The following is a 25,521-nucleotide window of genomic DNA, read 5'->3' on the forward strand; positions in this document are numbered from 1 at the left end:
GAGAGAAAGTTTAGATGTTAAAAAATGTAATGTGTCGGATATATAAAACAAACATAAACTGCCAAAAATTAGGACGGGCGGAATTTCAAATAACCACTGCCATACAACAGATGCAGCAATAGCTGTACAGTTATGAATGTTTCTATAGAAGTAAAATTGTGAAACATCGATTTATAAATGGTCTATCAGTTATGAACATTAGAGACCATTAATTTATTGTAAAGAATTTCAAGTGGCTTTGATGAAACAAACTTTCTCTCAAAAGGCTCAGATGGAACGTTGGCAGAAGTTTAATTTAAAATTACAGCTTCTAAGGACATCGGGTGTATAAGGAGATTTCTCAAGTAATTATGCAGGGCTATCTCAAAATCTGGCAAATTTCCGCATTTATTTATGGATCCCAAATAAGTCTAAATTCGAAATTTCTGACAAATCTTAAGAAAAGTTTAAACTGGGAAAATTTTCTTAAAACAAATCGGAAGTTGGGTTTATATGTAGTGCTATATCATAAAATTGTCCGGTATGACCCATCTTCAAACTCGACATGCCTGCCAAAAAAAGAAAAGAACTTTAGGTTCTACTGCTATATTGCCTTAAAATTATACCTTTATCAAGAGACTTTCAATGGCCTGAAATCCAGTACTTCGTTGTTCGATTAAAAACCATAATGGAATCTAATTTGTCGTAATATTTCTTTAGTTACAAAAATATGAAGTGTTTTTCAAATTTTGTTTCGCCGGAGTCGAGCAAAATTTCTACGACTCCGGCTCCGACTCCGACTCCACAGCCCTGGTATAAGCTGATCAAAAAACAAGCGTCATCGATGGAAACGATTAGCGTGAAAATATATTTCATTACAAATGTAGTATTGTGATGTTTTCGGTTAAAATGGACAATGAGAAATTAATATTTTTCGTGAAATTCATTTTAAATGTAAAAAAAGAAAACTTTTTTCTGTCAGTTCTTGGTAGTTTGTTGGTACGTTTTTTTTTTTTCAAGTTGGCTAATCGCCAAAAAATCATACGTTGTCTTTATGTTACGGCTACGCTACATTTTTAGATGCATAACCAGGCCTTTACTCTCCAAAATGCCCCAGACGCAAAAGAAATGAAGCGAGGAATCTCCTTTTTAAACCATTTTTGGTTAACCAGTGCTGGGTCCTGTTGAAATGTCCATTCTGGACAGTCCTGTTGAAATTTCCAAATTGTTCCAAATTTCAAAAATTATGGATTGGAATATAGTTTCAAAAAATAGAAATTATTTATCAATGCCATTTACATTGAAAAAATATTGTCGTGTGGCCAAAAATTTCTTGTAGGAATGCGAATTTTGTTGAGCATAAAAGACGAATTTCTCTAATATAAAGCATTTTTCCCTATCCAAAAGTCGAAGTCGTTTTGTCCACGTAGTTAAATGATTCGACTTAAACCTGGGTATTCTCACATGAAAGAAAATTTTGTTGGATTAAGGTCAACTAGGCTTTAATAATTGCGAAAAATTCTTTGTATCTTGACAACAAAGCATAAAATAGTTCGAAAATAGGAGATGTTTTTCAATACTTTATTTTAAGGACGTTTTTTATTTGAAACATAATATAATTTCTACTTGAAGTCGAATCTTAAGTTGTCGTTAACATGTTTTTAAAGAACTTTCATAGCACCCGAAGGAAAAAAAAACTTATAAGTTGAAACTTGTTTCCTTGAAGCAAGTAAGCAAAACTAAATTTAATTTAAAGGCGATTTCATTAATTTTGAAGAAGTTTTCAGAATTGACCTTAGTCAAACAAAAATATTCTTTCATGTAAAGATACCCATTTTTAAGTCGAATCACTTAACTATAAGGACTACACGACTTCACTGACAAGTTTATCGACTTTTTGACAACGAAAAAACTTTATATAAGGGAAATGTACAAAGTCTATGCTAGGCAAAATTCGCGTTCGTATTTTAAGGACATGAAATCTTTGAGCTCATGACATTATTTTTTCAGTGTACAAAACAATTCACATCTAATTTTTAACTTAGTAATAAATTAATCACTTGAGAATATTAGCTGCACAAATGGGCCACATAATGTCGGGAATCATTGTTAAATGTTTGAATTGAGCTTCGAAATATATGAAAAACTTTGTTCTGGCAGCAAGGGTTAGATAAAAGCACCGTTTTGTCCATATTTCAATAGAAACATGTCGAAAAGAAAAAGCTAAAAATCGCTAAAAGGGTCATGAAAAAAGCTAAATGCATTTTTCCCGCTAAACGACTTTAAAAAGCCATATCTAGGGTGACGGTGGTATACGCTTCTTTGGCTCGAAATCAATCAATCATCAGTGTAAAGACTTAATCTTTGGAGGCAGGCATGCTTTTTTTTGTGTGTAAAGATTTTGTGCACAAAGGAAACTGCCAGAAACCAAAAACCATTCGAAGAATTACCCTTAGTAATACTTACTTGCAGTATTTTTAAATATTTAAGTTGAAGAACTTCGCAATCCGAATACTTCGCACTAGCTGACACCCCACTCAGATTTGGTTATAACATGACTTGACATTCTTAGGGCCAGTTTCTCAATGTCTTGTTATTATTTATCGTGTCGATAAAACAGCTGATCCCATACAAAAATTTTACTAACCGGAGGTCTATCCACCGGTTAAAATTAATCGGAGGATGAGAAACTGGCCATTAGATCATAACGAGTCAAAATTCTACATCTGTTTCCTTCTGATGTGTTTTTTCGTCAAAACCTCCATCATGAAAATATTTGGACAAACACTTGGGGTTTTGAACACGAGCAATTCCTGAAATTTCACACTATTTTGAATCTCTGCATTGGCGGCGTTTGAGCTTTGGTGACCATTACTCAGTTTTGAAAAATATGAACTATTTTGCAAATTTCGAATTGAATAAAATTATGTATTTCATATTTTTTCTTTTTCATTTTTAGTGCAAAAAATAATTAATATAAGAGAAATTTTCTTACCTTTGGTAAAATTTAACTGAAATCATATATTTTTCACTACAGTGGTGTTTTATTCCCTCCCAGTATTTCTGCTATTTGTGAGTGTTTCAGCGAAACGTGAAACGCCCTTAGGGCTCGGCTATAAAAGGGATTGAATCGGGCAACACTCAGTGATAAGAGTGGTATCACAATGAACTGAATAGTACAAGTGAACCCGAAATAACAGGCTTTTTTAACGGGAAAAAAGTTATAATTTTATTAAATGGGATGTACAGTAATACCTCGATTTACGTCGTGATTGGTTCCGGAATCCGCTGTGTCCGAGAATCAAAACAATAATGCATTCAAAATTGAAAAGCTACACACACATAGAAATAAATCAAATGCTAAGCGCGTACAGAGTTAAAAACTGGGAAACCCCTGCTTTTACTTATAATTTAACAACTGAGGCGGCGTAAATCGAATGGCGACGACGTAAATCGAAGTTGGATAGAACACAAAATTTGACGACATAAATCGCGGGATTACTGTAAATATGAAATAAAGTCTTTTATTTGCATGTTGAGAGAACTTGAAAGCCCATTTTAGGACAGATCTAAAAATAACCAACAAAATATTGCAAATATGCGACGGAAATTATTTTAATCTGGGTGAAAGAATTTCCCCTTTAAGTTGGGTACTTTCCAAATCAATTTAAAAATAGATTTTAAACTATATAAAAGTATAGTTTAAAATGTATAAGAATTGTCTCGGTGCATATATTTATCCCTAAAGGTATTATGTTCAGTGAAAAAAGAGATCCTAATTTTAATTTTATAAAACATAGATGTAAAATTCGGTTGCTTCCTTAAAATATGTTTATTTTACATAAGACTCGTGTTTGTCTCGAAATTCAACATTTTTTTTCTTCAAAAACATCAGGCTTCATTGGACGCCATACTCTAATGGATCTATGTTATATGTCAATGTATTCATCCAGATGCTTATATTCACCTTTATTATTATTATTTAATGTTTTCATATGATCTATACTTTAATGACATCTTTAATTCGTTTTCCCTTTTTCAGGAACAATTAGCTGAATTAGAAGCTGCGTTTGCCAAATCGCATTATCCCGATATTTACTGCAGAGAAGAGTTGGCGCGAACGACAAAACTGAATGAGGCGAGAATACAAGTAAGTCGATGAAAGTCATACCAAATAACCTTATTTCTACTTCAAGTTCAGGTTAAAAACAAAAAGTGAAAATCCCCACTACAACTCAAGGTTAATAAAGTCAACATGACAAAGACTTGTTCCACCGATACAAATGGTCGCATTCAAGGATATTGGTTACTTTACTAATGATGGTTGAACTGTAAGCGATTAACAAGCCGATTATGTATCCTTGTTCACGGGGTGTCGCTGTAAAGTGCATGTGTCAACAAAAGGAAACTAAATACCGACAGACGGAAGGACGGATGCTTTTTCAACAACTCCTATTACAAAAAGAATAGAAACAATTCTCAATCGACTTTCACATCCCAGGGGGTTGATCGATGCCATTCATGCATCCATTTTATTATACATTTGCTTGTTCAGTCCATTTACTGATAGTTCTCCAGAGTCCTTGAGTGCCTTGCTTAACGGGGCGTTGTTGTGCTTTTATTTCACAGATTCTTTCATTCATTCATTGGTTACGAATGTGCGCCCATGCTAAAAGTCCCACAGCAGCCAGTAATTAATTTATAGTTTTATCTGGAATTCAAACATACTTTGGCGACAAATAAGCCAACTCTGGCACATACTTATTGTCAGATTAGAATCAAACACTCAACAACACCATAATACACTTGCTGCCCATCTCCTTAGCAATTTTCATCCCTAGCTAACATACATCGACCCTTCTGTGTTTTGCATTACTCTGTATTGCCCGAAGATTATAAGATTGACAATGATGGTTTGCCCTGAACTGGTTGTTTGGTTGGCTTTTGTGGTGTACAATTACATGGATTGTCAATGACTGAATGGGTGGACAAAAGAAAATTTGTCACATTTATAAAAATACAGTGGTTCGCTTGGGATAAAACAATTATGACAATAAATAAAGGTTTGTGGTAAGAATATCTGAAGAGTATAATATTTTTAGTGATATAGGACCCATATTTCTGATAGCGGGTTACTAGGCAACCAGTACACCCAGACCACATAGTAGTTTAAGGTATAAAAATGATTCTCGAGCTCGGTATTTAGTTTACGATCTCAAAATAGTTATCCAATAATATTCGTAAGAATCACACATGGCATCTACACTAAAATAATAGTTTTCTTTTCTGAGGGACGAAATTTTAGACAAGCAAAAAGTTTCGTTAGAACCATATAAAAATATTAGAGACAACCGTTGGGACTCTTATACAATACTTTACAATAAAGCCGAAATGCGTTTATCTAAAATTTCCTTCGGAAGGAAGTATTTTTTCTTTGTGTGTATTACAAAGAACTAGCTTTTAAAGTAACGGTTATCAGATCCAGGAAAAGTCTCATGTCTCGTATGCAGAATGGTTTTAGAACCAGACATTTTTTATCACTACTAAGTATGTTTCACAGTAAAAGATGTTATAACCAAAAACTGTGTTCAGAAGTATAAATTGGACTTGGAACTACAAATTAACCATAAACCTCAATTTAAAGTTAGATATAAAATAATTATTGTCTTGATTTCAGTTTAGAACCGTATGTTGACTAAACTGCAAGAGTAGCTTAACCAAAGAGAAACAGTATACAACAAAAAATACAACAAATAATAATTTTAGATCATCGAAGTTTTTTTATTGGTATAGTTGTCTCTATAAAGACAAATATATCTTAGTTAATTGTACCCGTTGCTACCTTTATCCCCAACGGACTTTGTTTAGCCTTCAGGAACAAACAAAAACTCGTTGGTCTAAAATTTCGTTTCCCAGAAATGTAATTAATTGTTTATGAGAATGTTTGTCAAATTGATTAGGGCATTAGGGAATAAATAAGACTAAATTCGGAGAATTCACTAAACCCACTGTGAATTATACTCAAACCTCCAGAAAAAGGTACAGATAAATATACTATGAATAAGAATTCCAAAAAGCCAATATTTGTTAAAAATAGTTATTAATATGGAGTTTTAAGTAAATGGATTTTTAGAAGGAATTGACGGCTTCGATGTTTATTCCAATCAGATATCAAGCTCTATACAATATTAAGTATTTAAATTCTATGACAAAGGAATGGTAACCTCTTTTATAAGGGGTTCTCTTCAAAAGCAAATAAATCCAAAATTATACACGGACGAAAAAGACTGTCATATGTTTGGTTGTAAAAATTATATGTTTGGAATTCGAATTTTTTAACACAATATTTTTAAGTGCAAGCATACAATGTTCATAAACTAACATAACATGTTTGGGATATATATGTTAATATGTTAGAACATATTATGTTTGGGACATAAAATTCTTGTAAATATACTATGTTTGGATTCAAACATATATTAATTTATAAATAACCTATAAACATATATGTGTTTAGAAAGAGAGACCTAGAAAGTATGCTTAAGGTGAAACATAATATGTTTCAACACTACAAACAATATTTTGTTTGGACCAATCCTGAAAATATATATGCTTGAAGCTAACTGTGTTTGGGGTATATGTTACAGAAGGGTTTTTTGAGGGTGTAGCAAGCGGTGAAACGATTGTCTCCAATATTTATACCCTTCACCACTACTGTGGTACAGGGTATAATAAGTTTGTGCATTTGTATGTAACGCCAAGAAATAGTGGTCATAGACCCATATTTTAGTATACCGATCGGCTTAGAATTAAATTCTGAGTCGATTTAGCGATGTCCGTCTGTTTGTCTATCCGTCCGTCTGTCTGTCTGTATATGTAATTTTGTGCACAAAGTACAGCTCGCAATTTAAGTCCGATCGTCCTCAAATTTGGTATAGGGCCGTTTCTTGGGACAGAGACAATCGCTATTGGTTTTGGAAAAAATCGGTTTAGATTTAAATATAGCTGCCATATATATTTATCCCCGATGTGGTCATAGTTAGCGCGTTTATCAACCGATTCTCTTGAAATACCGTACATCCAAATATTTTATGAATCTCGAAATCTTGCAAGATATCAGCCAAATCGGGTCAGATTTAGATATAGCTCCCATATATATCTTTCGTCCGATTTAGACTCATATGACCACAGAGGCCAAAGTTTACTACCGATCTTCGTGAAATTTTGCACAGAGGGTAGAATTGACATTCACCAATTTGATTGAAATCGGTTCAGATTTAGATATGGCTTCCATATATATCTCCCGTCCGATTTGCACTCATATGACCAGGGGGGGCCAAAGGTATACTCCCATTTACGTGAAATTTCGCATAGATAGCAGAATTATTATTCTAACTATGCATGTCAAATTTAGTGAAAATTGGTTCAGATTGTATATACACGCAAAAAAATAATTCTTTCCTCCCAAACGAAATTTTAGACAAACAAAGTTCGTTTCTCATTTGCTTTTCGTTGAAAGGAAGTGTATTTGGAAGAAAAGTATATATATGATAAACGTTTATTCTTTTCCAGGATGTAAAAACAATTTCATAAAGACTAACTCAAAAATTTTTTTTCTGGCCAATTACATTTTCCCTCACATCTTTCTCACTTCCACGAAGTTTTTTAGTTCTTAGCACCTTTTTCTGTAATACAAACAATGTAGAAGAAATTATACGATTTTATAAATTTAAAATTTTTTTTTTTACCTTTCGCCTGGACGGAGAATCGAACCGCGGACCATGCAATTTGTAAGCCAACACACTATCCACTGAGCTATGTAGCCGTTATTGTCATCAATACCCATATAAGTTATATTTATATAGCATAGCTTGCGGCGCCCACGAGCCGATTAAACAAAGTTTATTTAACAGAAAAATACATTTAGTTGGGCACCGTGGAGCAGTGGTTTCTACGTCCGACTTGCATGCCAAGGGTCGTGGGTTCGATCCCTGCTTCGACCAAAGTTTTTTTTTTTACATATATTCCAGATATGGTCGGAAGATTCCGAAAGAAATGTTCAACATTACATTCTACTATATTAAATTTTTACTATGAACTGTAAAATGTGTCTTATTAAAGACCTAAAGTCAGAAAAGAACAGTGTTTGATATAAACGAAATGGTCTGTGTTGTTGGTTCAAAAATAACTTTTTTTATTGAACAAAAAAAAAATTTTGTAACAAACGAATTTTTTTGGTGATAAAAGTGTATACTTTTCGAAGCAATTCAAAAAAACTCTAACAAAAGAAAAACGTTTTCGGTACACGTTTTCCAAGCGTTTTTTTTCTTTGCGTGTAGCTCCCATATATACGTACACCAGAGTTGGAGAATTATGGTAGACTGTTTCATATTTTAGACCCATTTTCAACGGGATTTTCCTCCAATTGACTGGATAGTTTCCTCAGAGAATACAAATATGGCCAAAATTCTCACACTTTACACAAAATTCTGTGATGATTTCCCCATATCTTAGCCATAGCGAGATCTAACCAATATCCTTGTAAAATCGCCACTGCTGAGTAGCAAAAATTGTAAATATTACTCTAATTGTCCTATATCTCGAATACATATATATCGCCTGAAAAATCATAAATCTTTTTTGTACAATTGCATTAAAATTTCTCTCGCTTCATATTTCCCATATTTTTTACTAACATTGTGTTTCATCCCAGGGCGTTAGCCCTTAATTAAATTTTAATTCTAGAGTTTTTGTAGAAGTACAAAAAATTGTTTCCATTAAAAGTATTTGTACCTGGAAATGCAAACTTTTATATAGCTCCCAGCAAATTTTAAGTAACTGAGATGGTAACACAAATGTTTGTCTACATAGTGGTGAAGGTTATAATATAGTCGGCTCCGCCCGACTTTAGTCTTTACTTACTTGTTTGGAATTAAGAAAACATTTTTGATGTATCCGTTATAATTTGGATTTTTAATTTGACATTTGTTTGTATGTGAGTACTAGGGCTTTACCCCAGGAATTTGCTATTTTTTCGCTCCCGCTTTCCCGGGAATGAAGTGCGGGAATTCCCGGGAAATTTTCTGTACAATATTTTATATATAATAGAGGGCTTTATATGGCACATGGCAGTTGAAATCTAGTTAAAGTGGATTTTGGAAGTGTAATGTGAATGATTGCCTTGTGGGACATGCACATAGTCGTGGGTTCTAGCCCAGATACTAACGGGCTCCTAATTGTTAAAAAGAAGATTGCGCTTCCGAATTTATGATTGTCATATTTCTTTAAACCAACTTTCTGGTAGACTGAGTAAACCTTTATAAACAAAGGGACATTTTAACTTATGTGACACATGTTTGCAATTGCATAATTTCATATTTATTACAAGGATGTTTCCAACCAATATTAGGATAGTTTCTTTAATTTCAAATTTATACCTCATTCACATTAGACGGGAAATCTATTAAAAGTGGATTTTAAATCCCTTATTTAAAAGGCAAATGACAGTTGAAATCTAGTTAAAGTGGATTTTGGAAGTGTAATGTGAATGAGTTAATACATGATAGTGAAATCGAAATAAGTTTCTTTCATTTCCAAACAATTTTTTAATATTACAAAAAAAATCGCACTATATTAATAGTGTTCTTCCGAAAACTATACCGAAAGAAACCATTGTAAAAATTTGTTGTATTACAAAATATTTTGTATTTTAGTATGATTTATTTCAGGCACTCGTAGAGATGTTTGCCGAATATTGAACTACTCTGTCATCTGGTTGAGAGATTGACAGAAGTCAATGGCAGTTTTTGAGTTGGAGGCTACGGAATACAAAAATTTGATTCCATTTGTCTCAACCGGATGGCATAGCAGTTCATTAGCATTGCGGCAATTTATGCATACTACAAGACAAATTTTCGTAATTTGTCTCTAAAATTGAACTAACGAAACAATTTCGTAAATTTAATGTAATTTTTGGAAATGTTTATAAAATTTCTTCTAAATAATAAGATCCTTTTTTTATTACTAGAAAAATGTTGCTTTATCCTTCAAAGAAAATATACCCTCCTTCAGAACAAAGTTTTAGACAAATTAGATTCCCCTTTCTTATAAAGTATTTTCTTTAAGAGCAAATAAACGCAACTTTATAAAAAACGGTGATTCAACGATTTTACTAAAATTTTTGCATATATGCTTTTAAAGAAAAACGTTCTTGGTGTCAGAGTAAAACTTCGCTTCTCTAAAAGATTGTTTATCAGAAAGGAATACTATTCTTTCAATGTATGTTTGATCGAAAATAACTGATACACAACAACACATTCAACACGGTTCATGCCCACAGATATGTGTGGTCCTTTAGAACCACTGTGCAGTGATTAGATTTTCCCAACTTGTTTCATTGATTTCAAGTCGTATCCTTGTTTTGTTTTCAAAACAGATGTACACGTTCTAAGTGCACACCAAACTTCATAGGCATTCTTGTTAAAGTGAAAAAAAAGAAAATATCGTCTCCCAAGCAGTGAAGGACACCAGCCGCAAAAAAGAAAATTGCAATGCATTTGTCCTTCCAAATGGAAACATACATCCAAAAATAACAACAACAAGGCAAATACACTCCGTGCGTGCATAGCAAGTAAATTAAAACGTAATCATAGTGGTTGAGTTGTCAAATTACAGGGGTTGTCACATGATTCGCCTTTTTTGAATCGCCTCCTAGGCCTGTGGTGTACTCTTTTACGTATACGCTAAATCCTTCGCATACGACAATCATTCATTTGAGATGAAATATTTGAACATTTGTTATAAAAATATGTTTTATGCTCATTAAAGATTAATACGGAAACAATGCTTGTGCTGGAAGAAGGGTAGGACTGACAAATTATTTTCAAATATTTTTGCTTAAAAGGGTGTTGACAAAATCATCACTGTATCAGGTTAAGTCCAAATGAATCAATTTGTCAGCGACAATTTGGTCTTGATGTTCCTCTCAAGGGTTTTGGTTGGTTTAGACTGGTTTCATTTTCATATCAGATGGTATATCTGTGATTATGATGTTGTGATAAGATTACACGCATATTTCATAATTACACCCTTTACCGCTGTTGAAATTTCTTAGAAAATAGAGGAATTACTATTGAGTGTAAATGGAGAAGGAAAGATATTAAAGGGGAAAGTGTTTTTTAAATAAAGTATTTCGAATATATTTTTCTTATATCATAGTAATGTTTTCTAACTAACTAACTAACTAGTAATATTTTCACTCAGAAAATAATTGTGTCGGTCATGTTTCAAAAGAAAAAATCAAAACTAGTGCTTCTTGCCACAAGTTGCGAAAGTAATCAGAATCAAAAAATTTACGTTTCGACTTTTCGCTTTTTTCGAAATTTAACGAGTTTTTGGCTTTTCCAAAAACTCGTTTTCTCGCCTTTTTGAAAGTTTTAAAAAGCCGGCCCTCAACATTTGCGAAGTCAACAAATTTTTTGTTGAGTTTCTTTAAAATAATGTATTGAAAAACATCTCCTATTTTAGAACGTTTTTTTGCTTTGTAGTCAAGATGCAAAAAGTCAATAAATCGAAAGACGATTTAATTAATTTTAGTCAAACTAAATTTTCTTTAATGTAATGTTACCTTGTTGTAAGTCGAATCACTTCATTATAAGGACAAAACGTCTTCATTGAAAAGTTTTTGACTTTTGAACAAGGGAACATTTTATATCAGAGAAATACATCTTCTGTGCTAAGCAAAATTTGCATTCGTATTTAAAGGACATTAAATCGACAATATTTTTATCATGAAAGTACTGGTACCATTTACCGTAATTTTAGAATGTTTTATATATACTTCTTTATTAGGTGCCGTAAAACGAAATAAATTATTTTCCAATAAATGGCGTTATTCGACTTTTGAACTATCCCATTTTCCATCCAAATTTGAAATTTCTCTACTTCTTAAAAATCTAAAAGGTGGATTTCGAATTTCGAGACTATTGAAAGGTCGACTTTGGCGTCTCGATTTTCGACCTTTTGAGGAAAATTTAGTGGAAAAAGAATTAAATCGCAATATTAATAAATTCAAATTCGACTATCAACGTTCCATTAGACAATTTTGAATTATATAAAAAGTCGTTTTTAGTACTCATAAAAAGTCGATTTGACTCGATTTTCAATAAAATCATGTTAGACAAAAGATTGAAAAAAACAAAAGTCTACTAATGTTCAATAAAAGATAAAACATTGTAATAATAATCTAAACCAGAAACTTGATATCTGATCATCAGTTTGGGTTTCGCCGAAAACATTCAACAATAGACAAAATTCGTCGGGTCACACAGGCCATTGAAGATGCAGTTGAACATAAGAATTATGTTCAACTATGCTTTTGATGGCACAAGGGCTTGTTACAAAAATTACACACATGTCTTCCAGTCACATACTGTAATATTTTAGAATCCTATTTATCGGAGAGATATTTTCGAGTTAGAGAAAGAGAGTCTTACTCGTGCCTTCTTCCCATAAACTCAGGGGTACCTCAGGGTAGTATACTCGACCCTGTATTATATTTATTATACACTATGGATCTACCAATAAACGAATGTACACACAAAGAAAAAATAAGTGACGTAGCGGTGTCAGAAGTTAGCTAGTACGGATTTTCTAACACCAAGAATTCAAGAATAGAATTTGTAAGTACGTGTGGCTTATATTTATTATTTTTTAAGAAACGTAATACTGAATTCAAGCAACCATACTTAATTCAATGTTTGAAATAACTTGAATGGAGACATTTAATGCTTGTATATTAATCCCGAAGCACTCTTGATTATAATCCGGAAAATACTTCTATTAAGCTTTCTTAATTCTTGCCTTATGGCCGCTCAGTTCTTGATTTACGTTAACCAGTTATCAATTCAATATATGTATTTGGTACTCAATTCAATCCTGAAAATATCTCAAATTTTTCATGGTCAGTCCTTAATTTAAGTATGAAAGGTACTTAAGTTATGCAGATTTGAAGAACGACCTTTTCTAAATTCTATCATTTATCGTACTTTATTTAGGAATACTCAGCACTTAATTCAAGCTAGAATAAAATATATTTTAAGTTTTTATAAGTTTAATTCAATCCGAGAAATTACTTAAATTAAGACTGAATAATTGGAGTATCCAAACCCCATAAATAAAACGCAAAATAATCGGTGGTTCATTCTAAATGTATCCTATATATCATTTTTATTACTCTGTCACTAAGCTCTCTTTTATGAAAATTTTTACAGGAACATAATGCAACATCGGTTTCATAGATTCTTTCAATATGTACATGACACTACATTTTTTCATTGTCTGAAAATATCAATGTTTATAGAATATAAACAATTATTTCACTTATGTTTGAAATGAAAATAAACATTTGAAATTTACGGATAGTTAGTTGACTTGTGGAAGCTTTTTTAGTATTCTGTGAGCGTACAAATGAGAGTAAACTTTATATTTTTTCTCCCTCTTTTTATTTTTTTTTTAACTAAAAACAAGAATGTTTGCACTTCAGTGAGCAATAATTTCTCATTTTTAGCATCCCTAAGCTTGAGTTGGTTAGATGATCTCTTATCAACTTGATTAAAGTACAAAATAGTACAAACGTACTTAAAATTTCAAGTACAAATCTGAGCTAAAATCAATAACTTAAAACTCAATTTAGTTTAGTATTATTTTTTTGTTTGTGATTATGATAGCAGCCTATTATTTCAGCTCACTAAGACTATTCTGTTCTGAGTCTGGGTGATTGAAACTTTGTAAAATGATGAATAGTTCAATACGCCTTGTCACAATTGGAATCCAAGGCATATCAATGACTACAGATATGTTACGTCATGATGTCTCCTCATTTGTAAAGATTACCCCTTTAAAACACTATTTTAAAATATTTTATTATAACGAGAAGCTACTAACCTATGGGATATTAATAAACATTGGAAATTCCTTTTATATGCAATTCATAAAGCTAATATTTAACACAACCGATTTTTTTGAAAGAACGGCTTTAATATAAAGCGGCAAATTGATAAAATTCCTTCTTCTGCTTTGTTAAATAAATATACACATTAAATATATATATATTGCTAAATTGAAGTACATTCACTTGTATGTGTGTGTGTGTTTGTGTTAGAGCTGTGTGTACCGCGATGTATGTGTTCGCGTACCATCAAATGGATCCTTAATTGAGTTACTCCGCCCACATTGCTCGACTTGCCAGGATATGCCAGTCAGGACACTACAGACGTACGGCATCTCATACCAACAAGAGAAACCATCAGAATCACCATTACACACCAACGACCTTACTACGCTCTACCTTACACATACATCGACACACATATGGAGGACAACAAAATGAAACAAATGATAAAGTAAAATAAACATGTTTTTCAAACTCCACCATTACCCATACGGAATACAAACAAATATACACTCACCCGGCCCCACAGAATCAAACAGCCAATGCCTCGTGAATTGTCACCCTCACGATTCACATTTTCACTCTACGTCGTCCTCTGTTCCAGCGCCACTTGTTCTCTATCCACCTTCATTACCATTGGACCTGGCAGAAAAACATTGTCGCGGCTAATGGTGGTGGCTGACGAAATAGCACTTCCATAACGTCCTCGACATAATCAACAACAATAACACCCACCACATAAAATGAACCACCATTTTATCATGCGACAACAGAGATGAAGATGACGATGATGATGGCGCGCACACAAACCTGTCACAGCTAGTACAACATAATGAAGGGAAGTCTTTTCGATTAATAGCCTTGCTGGCCGTATTGCAAAAGATGCCCCAAGAAGATGAGGGGATTAATACACAAAGATGCTTCTTAAGAAGGACAGGGGTTTACGATTGCTCCCAAATACACATAAAATCAAGATACTTGTAAAGGGTGATTCTTTTGAGGTTAGGATTTTCATGCATTAGTATTTGACAGATCACGTGGGATTTCAGACATGGTGTCAAAGAGAAAGATGCTCAGTATGCTTTGACATTTCATCATGAATAGACTTACTAACGAGCAACGCTTGCAAATCATTGAATTTTATTACCAAAATCAGTGGCAGAAAATCCGCTTTTTTATCGACAAATTTTGTTCAGCGATGAGGCTCATTTCTGGTTGAATGGCTACGTAAATAAGCAAAATTGCCGCATTTGGAGTGAAGAGCAACCAGAAGCCGTTCAAGAACTGCCCATGCATCCCGAAAAATGCACTGTTTGGTGTGGTTTGTACGCTGGTGGAATCATTGGACCGTATTTTTTCAAAGATGCTGTTGGACGCAACGTTACGGTGAATGGCGATCGCTATCGTTCGATGCTAACAAACTTTTTGTTGCCAAAAATGGAAGAACTGAACTTGGTTGACATGTGGTTTCAACAAGATGGCGCTACATGCCACACAGCTCGCGATTCTATGGCCATTTTGAGGGAAAACTTCGGAGAACAATTCAACTCAAGAAATGGACCGGTAAGTTGGCCACCAAGATCATGCGATTTGACGCCTTTAGACTATTTTTTGTGGGGCTACGTCAAGTCTAAAGTCTACAGAAATAAGCCAGCAACTATTCCAGCTTTGGAAGACAACATTTCCGAAGAAATTCGGGCTATTCCGGCCGAAATGCTCGAAAAAGTTGCCCAAAATTGGACTTTCCGAATGGACCACCTAAGACGCAGCCGCGGTCAACATTTAAATGAAATTATCTTCAAAAAGTAAATGTCATGGACCAATCTAACGTTTCAAATAAAGAACCGATGAGATTTTGCAAATTTTATGCGTTTTTTTTTTAAAAAAAAAAAGTTATCAAGCTCTTAACAAATCACCCTTTAATAGACGACACTACGCTGAGAAAAAAACAACTCATATCAAGAAAAGTTTATACTTTTTGTGATAAATGTGAAAACCCTAATAGAAAAAAATATTGGCAGTTTTACGACTAATTCCATTTATATACCCTGCGACACACTGTGTAACAGGGTATTATAAGTTAGTGCATATGTTTGCAACACCCAGAAGGAGACGAGATAGACACATGGTGTCTTTGGCAAAAATGCTCAGGGTGGGCTCCTGAGTCGATATAGCCATGTCCGTCTGTCCGTGAACACATTTTTGTAATCAAAGTCTAGGTCGCAGTTTTAGTCCAATCGACTTCAAATTTGGCACAAGTATGTGTTTTGGCTCAGAATATAACCCTATTGATTTTGGAAGAAATCGGTTCAGATTTAGGTATAGCTCCCATATATATTATTTCGCCCGATATGGACTTATATGGCCCCAGAAGCCAGAGTTTTACCCTAATTTGCTTAAAATTTTGCACAAAAAGAACAATTAGTACTATAGTCAAGTGTGCCACATTTTATTTAAATCGGTTCAGATTTAGATATAGCTCCCATATATATCTTTCGCCCGATATGGACTAATACTGTCCCAGAAGCCAGAGTTTTACCCCAATTTGGTTGAAATTTTGCACTAGGAGTACAATTAGTAGTGTAGTCAAGTGTGCCAAATTTTATTGAAATCGGTTCAGATTTAGATATAGCTCCCATATATATCTTTCGCCCGATATGGACTAATACGGTCCCAGAAGCCAGAGTTTTACCCCAATTTGGTTGAAATTTTGCACTAGGAGTACAATTAGTAGTGTAGTCAAGTGTGCCAATTTTTTTAGAAATCGGTTCAGATTTAGATATAGCTCCCATATATATCGTTCGCCCGATTTACACTCATATGACTACAGTGGCCAATCTTTTACTCCGATTTAATTGAAATTTTGCACAGGGAGTCGCCACTGCTTAGTCGAAAAGTTGTAAAAATGACTCTAATTTTCCTAAACTTCTAATACATATATATCGAGCGATAAATCATAAATAAACTTTTGCGAAGTTTCCTTAAAATTGCTTTAGATTTAAATGTTTTCCATATTGTTTTACTAACATTGTGTTCCACCCTAGTGCATTAGCCGACTTAAATTTTGAGTCTATAGATTTTGTAGAAGTCTATCAAATTCTGTCCAGATCGAGTGATATTTAAATGTATGTATTTGGGACAAACCTTTATATATAGCCCCCAACACATTTGATGGATGTGATATGGTATCGAAAATTTAGATCTACAAAGTGGTGCAGGGTATAATATAGTCGGCCCCGCCCGACTTTAGACTTTCCTTACTTGTTTCACATATATGAAATATATATATATATATGTATATATATATATATATATATATATATATATATATATATATATATATATATATATATATATATATATATATATATATATATATATATATAGTGGAAGTGAGAAATATATATATATATATATATATATATATATATATATATATATATATATATATATATATATATATATATATATATATATATATATATATATATATATATATATATATATATATATATATATATATATATATATATATATATATATATATATATTTCTCACTTCCACTTGATTTATTTACACCTCAGCACTCTTTTCTGTAATACAGACAATGCACGCAAAAAAAATAATTCTAAAACTTTAGGCAAACAAATGTCGTTTCCCAGTCGTTTTCGCTGGTAGGAAGTTTGTAAAGGTTATAAAACAATTTCATAAAGACTAATTCAAAAAAATATATTTTAATTTTCCAGCGAATTGTACCTTCTCTCTCATCTTTCTCACTTCCATGAGGTTTATCTAGTTCTTAGCACCTTATACACATAAAAAATATTTTTGTCTTCAATCATGAAATTAATTAACCCAATAATTTTTCAATCACAGAAATAATTGAATATTTTTTTTAATCAATTAAATTTTTAAATGGAAAAATCTTGGTGATATTTTTTCTGTGTACAAATAAAAACAATTATATATATTTTTTTTTTAATTTTACATTTGCCCTGGACCATACAGTTTGTAAGCCAACACACTATCCACTGGGCTACATAGCTGTCATTGACATCATCAGATAATTAACGCTACAGCCATTACCGCACAAGCAACCCATACAGTCTAGCAGTTGTATTTATGAAGCATAGATTGTGGCGCCCGCAATCCGATTTAAAAAAACTTTATTTAAAAGAAATATACCTTTAGATGATTCTTAAAAATACAACTTTTGGTAATGGAAATCATGTAATTTTACATTTATTCAAGAAATGTTTGCTATATTTCGCCATTACATAATACTTATTAACAATTACCATTTAATTAATTATTATATTTTTCTCGGCTGTATTCATGTCCATCACGAGCCTAATTGGATCTCGCGTAAGAACTTCCCCCAAATTAGGGGTTTTTCACGTTTGGGGGATTTTAAAAATATCTATCTACACATTATAAAGTCGAACAATTCTCAACCAAATTCGCGACAATTCTGGTATGACTTTGGAGAAAAAAGATGCGAGAGATAAACCCAAGAACCTAAATATATTGACATTACCTTCACTACCCTTTTCAAATGCTTCTGTTGAAAGGGTACTTTCAATTTTCAACATAGTTAAAAACAAATTAAGAAATCATTACATAAATGTGAACTTCAATAGCTGAAAGTTAAATATTCCTTATATGATGGGCATCATATAATGAAACAACAGTGAACCCGCCAGGAAGAACAATTTTGGTTAAATTTAGAAAATTTAGATTATTTTTAGAAAATTTTAACTAAACAGTATTACAAGCGCTGACATCACGCCGATATCACAGGAATAAGTAAATATTTTTCGACAAATTCAAGAAAATTTATTAGAGTTACTTGTTAAAGAAAAATTTGTAGTTTGAAGGAAAAAATTAGAGTTCAAATTTGCAAGAATGTCTTTAGTGTCATACGAAGTTCAAGATGGGCGCATTTGCAATAAAATTCACAAATTTAAAGAAATAATGAACTATTTTGTGAGAAGTACGAATTTAGTAAATCTTTGTATTTCATATGTGTATAATTTTTTTTTTCATTTTTTAGTTCATTTAACTATATGTGTTTATATTTTCCGAACTCTATTTTTGCTTATTTTTCTACTTTGTAAACCGCACTCAAAAAAAAGTGAGCTCTATATTTTACTAAAGCCAATTTAGCTTTATTTTAGTTCATGTTATTATTATGTTTCGAGAAAGTTTCCTTTAGTCTAATAATTTTTTGCCTACCTTACACTGAAAAAAATATTGCCGTGAGATCATAGATTTCATGTCTTTAAAATACGAATGCAAATTTTGCATAGCACAGAAGACGCATTTCTCTAATATAAAGTTTTTTTTCCTTTTCCTTATAATTAAGTGATTTCACTTCAAAATTGGGTATCATAATATGAAAGAAAATTTTTTTGAGGTAAGGCCAACTTGACTTTAAAATTCAGAAAAAATCTTTAAATTTAATTAAATTGTCTTTACATTTTTGTCTTTTTGCATCTTGACTACAAAGCAAGAAATCGTTCAAATATAGGACACTTTATTTTAAAGACGTTTTTTACTTGAAACATAGCATAATTTCTACTCGAAATCGGGTTTTAATTTAGAAAATAAAGTTGTCGTTAACTCGTTTTTAAAGGACTTTAATAGCATATGAAGAAAACCAGCTGAAATAAAGCGAAAAATTAAAATTTGCTTCCTAGAAGCAAGTACCAAATTTAAAAGAGAATTGTCTTAAAAGTATACTTACTCGTATTCTCCGCTTCTTTGGCTCGGAATCAATACCAACATTTTTAGAGTAAAGACAAAATTTTCGTAAACGGCATGCTTTTTTTCAGTGTAGTTAAATTAACTAAAAAACGGGAAAAATTATACACAAATTATGCAAAAAGATTTACTAAAGTCGTACTTCTCACAAAATAGTTCATTATTTCTTTAAATTTGTAAATTTTACCAAATATGCGTCCATCATGAACTTCGTATGTCACTAAAGACATTCTTGCATTTTTGAACTGCAATTTTTTTCAAACTACAAAATTTTTTTAACAAGTGAAAAAAATTAATTATGTCTAATAAATTTTCTTGAATTTGTCGAAAAATATTTACTTATTTTTGTGATATCGGCGTGATGCTAGCGATTGTAATACTGATTAGTTAAAATTTTCTGAAAATATTCAAAATATTCTCTACAATTAACAAAAAGTTTTCTTCCTGGCGGGTTCACTGTTTTTTCACTGCGCATTTTCACACAAGAAGATTTAAAGAAATTTATAGTGTTCTCTTTTCTAAAAAAAAGTGTTTTTCATTACGTCTGTACGGAATGCACATTTTTAAAATGATGTCAGCAACCTAAAATGCTATCTTTTTATGCGGACAGAAAAGAATTCAAATGAGCAAACAGGACAATCGCAACACTCTCGTTTATCGGCAGTGAAAATGCCTGAAAATGCCCGCAATTTGCCTCTATGCGTTGCACTATTTTCACAATAGCATTCGAAGCTTTTTCGCATTTTTGCCTGTTTTTTTTTTTAGAAAAGAACCTAAAAAGTTCGTTTTCCGGGCAAAATACAAGAAAGTGCGGTTTTTTACAACAAAAGAAAACATTAGTTAGATACTTTCTTAAAAACTATGTACCAAATAAATGATTGGGCAGTACAAAAACCTTGAATAATACATGTGCTTAGCAAAGTTGTCATGCCAATAAAGGGTGATTTGTTAAGAGCTTGATAACTTTTTTTTTAAAAAAAACGCATAAAATTTGCAAAATCTCATCGGTTCTTTATTTGAAACGTTAGATTGGTCCATGACATTTACTTTTTGAAGATAATTTCATTTAAATGTTGACCGCGGCTGCGTCTTAGGTGGTCCATTCGGAAAGTCCAATTTTGGGCAACTTTTTCGAGCATTTCGGCCGGAATAGCCCGAATTTCTTCGGAAATGTTGTCTTCCAAAGCTGGAATAGTTGCTGGCTTATTTCTGTAGACTTTAGACTTGACGTAGCCCCACAAAAAATAGTCTAAAGGCGTCAAATCGCATGATCTTGGTGGCCAACTTACCGGTCCATTTCTTGAGATGAATTGTTCTCCGAAGTTTTCCCTCAAAATGGCCATAGAATCGCGAGCTGTGTGGCATGTAGCGCCATCTTGTTGAAACCACATGTCAACCAAGTTCAGTTCTTCCATTTTTGGCAACAAAAAGTTTGTTAGCATCGAACGATAGCGATCGCCATTCACCGTAACGTTGCGTCCAACAGCATCTTTGAAAAAATACGGTCCAATGATTCCACCAGCGTACAAACCACACCAAACAGTGCATTTTTCGGGATGCATGGGCAGTTCTTGAACGGCTTCTGGTTGCTCTTCACTCCAAATGCGGCAATTTTGCTTATTTACGTAGCCATTCAACCAGAAATGAGCCTCATCGCTGAACAAAATTTGTCGATAAAAAAGCGGATTTTCTGCCAACTTTTCTAGGGCCCATTCACTGAAAATTCGACGTTGTGGCAGATCGTAAGTCTATTCATGATGAAATGTCAAAGCATACTGAGCATCTTTCTCTTTGACACCATGTCTGAAATCCCACGTGATCTGTCAAATACTAATGCATGAAAATCCTAACCTCAAAAGAATCACCCTTTACAAGGATTCTATTAAAAATTTTCTAGAAATTTGAAAACTCGCATTCATGATCGGCCTCCATACGGCGTTCGTTTCTATAATATATGGTCGTCATAATTTTTGAATTTTTTAAAATCTTGATCAGGGTGTAAATGTAAGAAGGGCTAATATACCGGTATGGTACAACATTTTAAAGATACATTAGAAAGAAAAATTTAAGTCGATAGCAAATAAGAATTATTCTTGCCCAACCTTCTTGAATAAAAAGAATAACCTTATTTGTAGCGGATGAAGATGCGCCATAAATGAAATAAGACAAACAAGTAACACAACCATCATTAACCACTCATGTCCTTTGAAGGATAGGATGGGTCGTACGATAGGAGAGAATGGGATGCATTGCTAAATGGAATGTTTGCGTTATTTTCTATTTCCATTTTGTTATTTATTTTTTGTTTTTTTTTTTTTTGCTTAAAGCTTATCAAAGGAAAGTCATAGACCAGGTCTTCATCATTATTCGCCAAGAGCCATCCACCCAAAACACTTCAAACGTTCATATTACAAGGGGATGTACAGAAATATACACATCCATACCCAATGTGGATTTTTTCCTTCATACATAGTTGTAGACAAAGATAATGATGCTGAAATGGAATTGTAAGCACCCCAACTCTAGAGATCCCTTGGTTGGTTGGTTTGTTGTTGCTACGTTATCTTACACCCCAATAACTTTAGCAGTCCCATCTTCTTCTAGTACATCGTCGAGAATCCTTAAGGCATTTCGCCTTCAAATGTCGAAATTATTTTTCTTTTTTCTTCATCCTATTTCGTTTTTTATGTTTCAGACCACCCACACATAAGGCGGTAAGAAGGCTTCACAAAAAAATAGTTATTTAAGCTGTAGCAAAAAACCCTTAAGATTTTCGTCTTCAAAATATATATCCCCATCCTATATTTTCTTAGAAATAATTTCTATATTTTCCTATCCCCTTGTTCATTGTGAACCATGGGTAAGGCAATGGAATTTTTGCAATTATATTGCAAGAATGGAATCAGTTACACTGGTTAAAAGGTCTTCACTACTTCAATGAATTTTCTGTTGAACATCGCAGCTGCGTGAAATATTTAGTACTAATATTTGACCACAGTGAAAAATGTTCTTATTAATATACATGTTCCGGGTTTACGTTCCCTACACTGAAACAATATTATCGTGAGGTCAAAGATAAAAACGTTTTTGAAGAAAAGTATTTAAAAACATCCACCCAGAAATAAGCAAACCCACACGCACAGAAAAAACATATTTGGACATGGTCGTCGCAGCAGTTTAATGCTTATTGTCGCGAAAACCATGTATTTTGTCTTTATAAAAATAATTTTCGAGCGGAGAAAAATATATGTTGGCAATAAGCATTTAAATGGTTCTCAAATGCCGCAAACATGTTCTATTATTTAAATGATAGAATTTGAGACCATTACATGGTCGGGAAAATCATGTAGCTGACCATTCAATTTTTTTACTTTTTTGCAGAGAAAAAAGTATTTTTATAGGTTACGTATAGACATGTCTAGAACCATTACATGGCCATAAAGACCATGTATATTGTTTTCGTGATCATTTAATTTTTTGCAGCGAAAAACATTGAGCATGTACAAACGATTTTTATTTGGCGCGTCAGTCGTGTATAGATTGTTTCTTGGAATGGTCGGAGAATACGGAATTACTGTGTTTTGTGTTAATTTATTTATTCAGACGTCACACGTGGTTTTATGTGAACACCAAAAAAGGAAAGTGTAATTGAAAAAATGTACCTGTTTTTTGTTCTGCATTTTGATATATGTTATAATTTATTTTTATTTGCAGTTACATGATGTCTGCGTTTGTACATTTGGTGGGCACGAAGTAAATATGGAATGATTACTTATTGTTAAAATTGAACCAAAATAGAGTGTGTAAAAATGTGTGATGCTTGCTTGCACGACATTATAAATACAAATAAACAATGAATTAGTTTATAAATAAATAAAAACAAAAAAAATAAAGTGTTTTCTTTTCTCAAGTGGCGTCCTTTTTTCGACGACGAAAAAAAGTTTTTTCATAAAGATCAAAACCTTTTAGGTTGTGACCATGTTCTTTTAACTGGAAGAAAAACATTTTTGACGAATACCATAACATTTTAGATCGTGACCATTGTCTTTTAATGAAAACAAAATTCTTTTTATCAATATAATAACATTTTAGATGAAGACAATTTTATTTTTCTTAGAACCATGTTCACTGAGCCAACATGGTTGCAGGGGAAAATGTTACATGGTCGCCGCAAAAATAGCTCCTATCATATTATTTTGCTCTTCGAATATGATTGTGACAATCATGTTTCTTCTCTGCGTGCAAGTGTAGCTTAACCAACAGAGGAAAAGAATGTTTGTCAAATTTATTTGGGCAAAGCCCTATAGACTGCAAGATGGTTGGATGGACGCACGTTTCGGAATTACCACATTCCTCATCAGCATCCTCTACTTGCAGCAAAACTATCAACCTATTATCAGAATAAATTCAGGCAGTTCATTAAACCCAACAATGAACCACACTTGAACCTTCCGAAAAAAGGTTTTACATGATAGCTGGCTTATGCCGAAATAAAATCGTACAAACATAACTCTTTTCCTTTGCCACCGCCAAATCATCGATTTGAGTGCAGTTGGCTGGGTTTATTTTGAGCGTGCTTCCTCTTTTTTCTTTCATTCGTTTTGTTTTGTTATTGTTGGCTTTGTTCTTTAATTATTGTTGTTGTTTTTTTGATTTCAGCTTAACAATATTTTAGTGATTGCAAACATGATACAAATAAGTTTATAATTTTTGTCAAATTGAAGATAATTTATTAAAAATAACAATTTTTTCTGCAATTTTTGGAAAAATTGGAATTAAAAATTGTTTAAATGTCTTTAGCGCTATATGAAGTTCTAGACAGACACAATTTAAGTAAAATGTACTTATTTGAGAAACTTATGATCTCAGTTTCACCCCATTTGAAGAAAATATGAACTATTTTCATATTGTGTAAAATTGTGTACTTGACTTGTATAAAACTTTTTTCTCATTTTTAGTTCGCGTCAGTAAAGTAAGAAAAGCTAGCTATTTTTGCGGCGACCATGTAACATTTTCACCTGCAACCATGTTGGCTCAGTGAACATGGTTCTAAGAAAAATTTAATTGCCCTCATGTAAAATGTTATTATATTGATAAAAAGATTTTTTTTGCATGAAAAGACAATGGTCACGATTTAAAATGTTATGGTATTCATTCAAAATGTTTTTCTTCTAGTTAAAAGAACATGATCACAACCTAAAATGTTTTGATCTTTATGAAAAAACTTTTTTCATCGTCGAAAAAAGGACGCCACTTGAGAAAAGAAAACACAAAATTAATTTTATTTTTTTGTTTTTATTTATTTATAAACTAATTCATTGTTTATTTGTATTTATAATGCCGTTCAAGCAAACATCATATATTTTTACACACTCTATTTTATTTCAATTTCAACAATAAGTAATTATTCCATATTTACATAGTGCCCATCAAATGTACCAACGCAGACATCATGTAACTGCAAGACCAGGTATATTTTTCAATTACACTTTCCTTTTTTGTCTTCACATAAAACCACGTGCAACTTCTGATAAATTAAATAAATTAACACAAACCAGTAAATCCGTATTCTCCGTCCATTCCAAGAAACAATCAACACACGACTGACGCGCAAAATGAAAATCGTGTGTACCTGCTCAATGTTTTTATAAAATTCTTTTCGCTGCAAAAAAATGTAAATGGTCTTTATGGCCATGTAATGGTTCTAGACATGTCTATACTTAACTTATAAAAATACTTTTTTCCCTGTAAAAAAGTAAAAAATGAATGGTCAGGTACATGATTTTCCCGACCATTTAATGGTCTCAAATTCTATCATTTAAATGATA

General features: G+C 32.6%; 1 protein-coding gene across 1 annotated transcript in view; it reads left to right on the forward strand.

Moving 5' to 3' along the window:
• The window catches only part of LOC142230125 (homeobox protein unc-42), a 54,419-nt gene that overhangs the window by 22,007 nt on the left and 6,891 nt on the right, over window positions 1–25,521 (forward strand). Inside the window, exon 3 of the mRNA XM_075300759.1 lies at window positions 4,022–4,129. Coding sequence (XP_075156874.1) covers window positions 4,022–4,129 — 108 coding nt within the window. The remainder of the gene's footprint in view (window positions 1–4,021; window positions 4,130–25,521) is intronic.

This window comes from Haematobia irritans, chromosome 3, assembly GCF_050003625.1.
Source record: "Haematobia irritans isolate KBUSLIRL chromosome 3, ASM5000362v1, whole genome shotgun sequence".
Lineage (NCBI taxonomy): Eukaryota > Metazoa > Arthropoda > Insecta > Diptera > Muscidae > Haematobia > Haematobia irritans.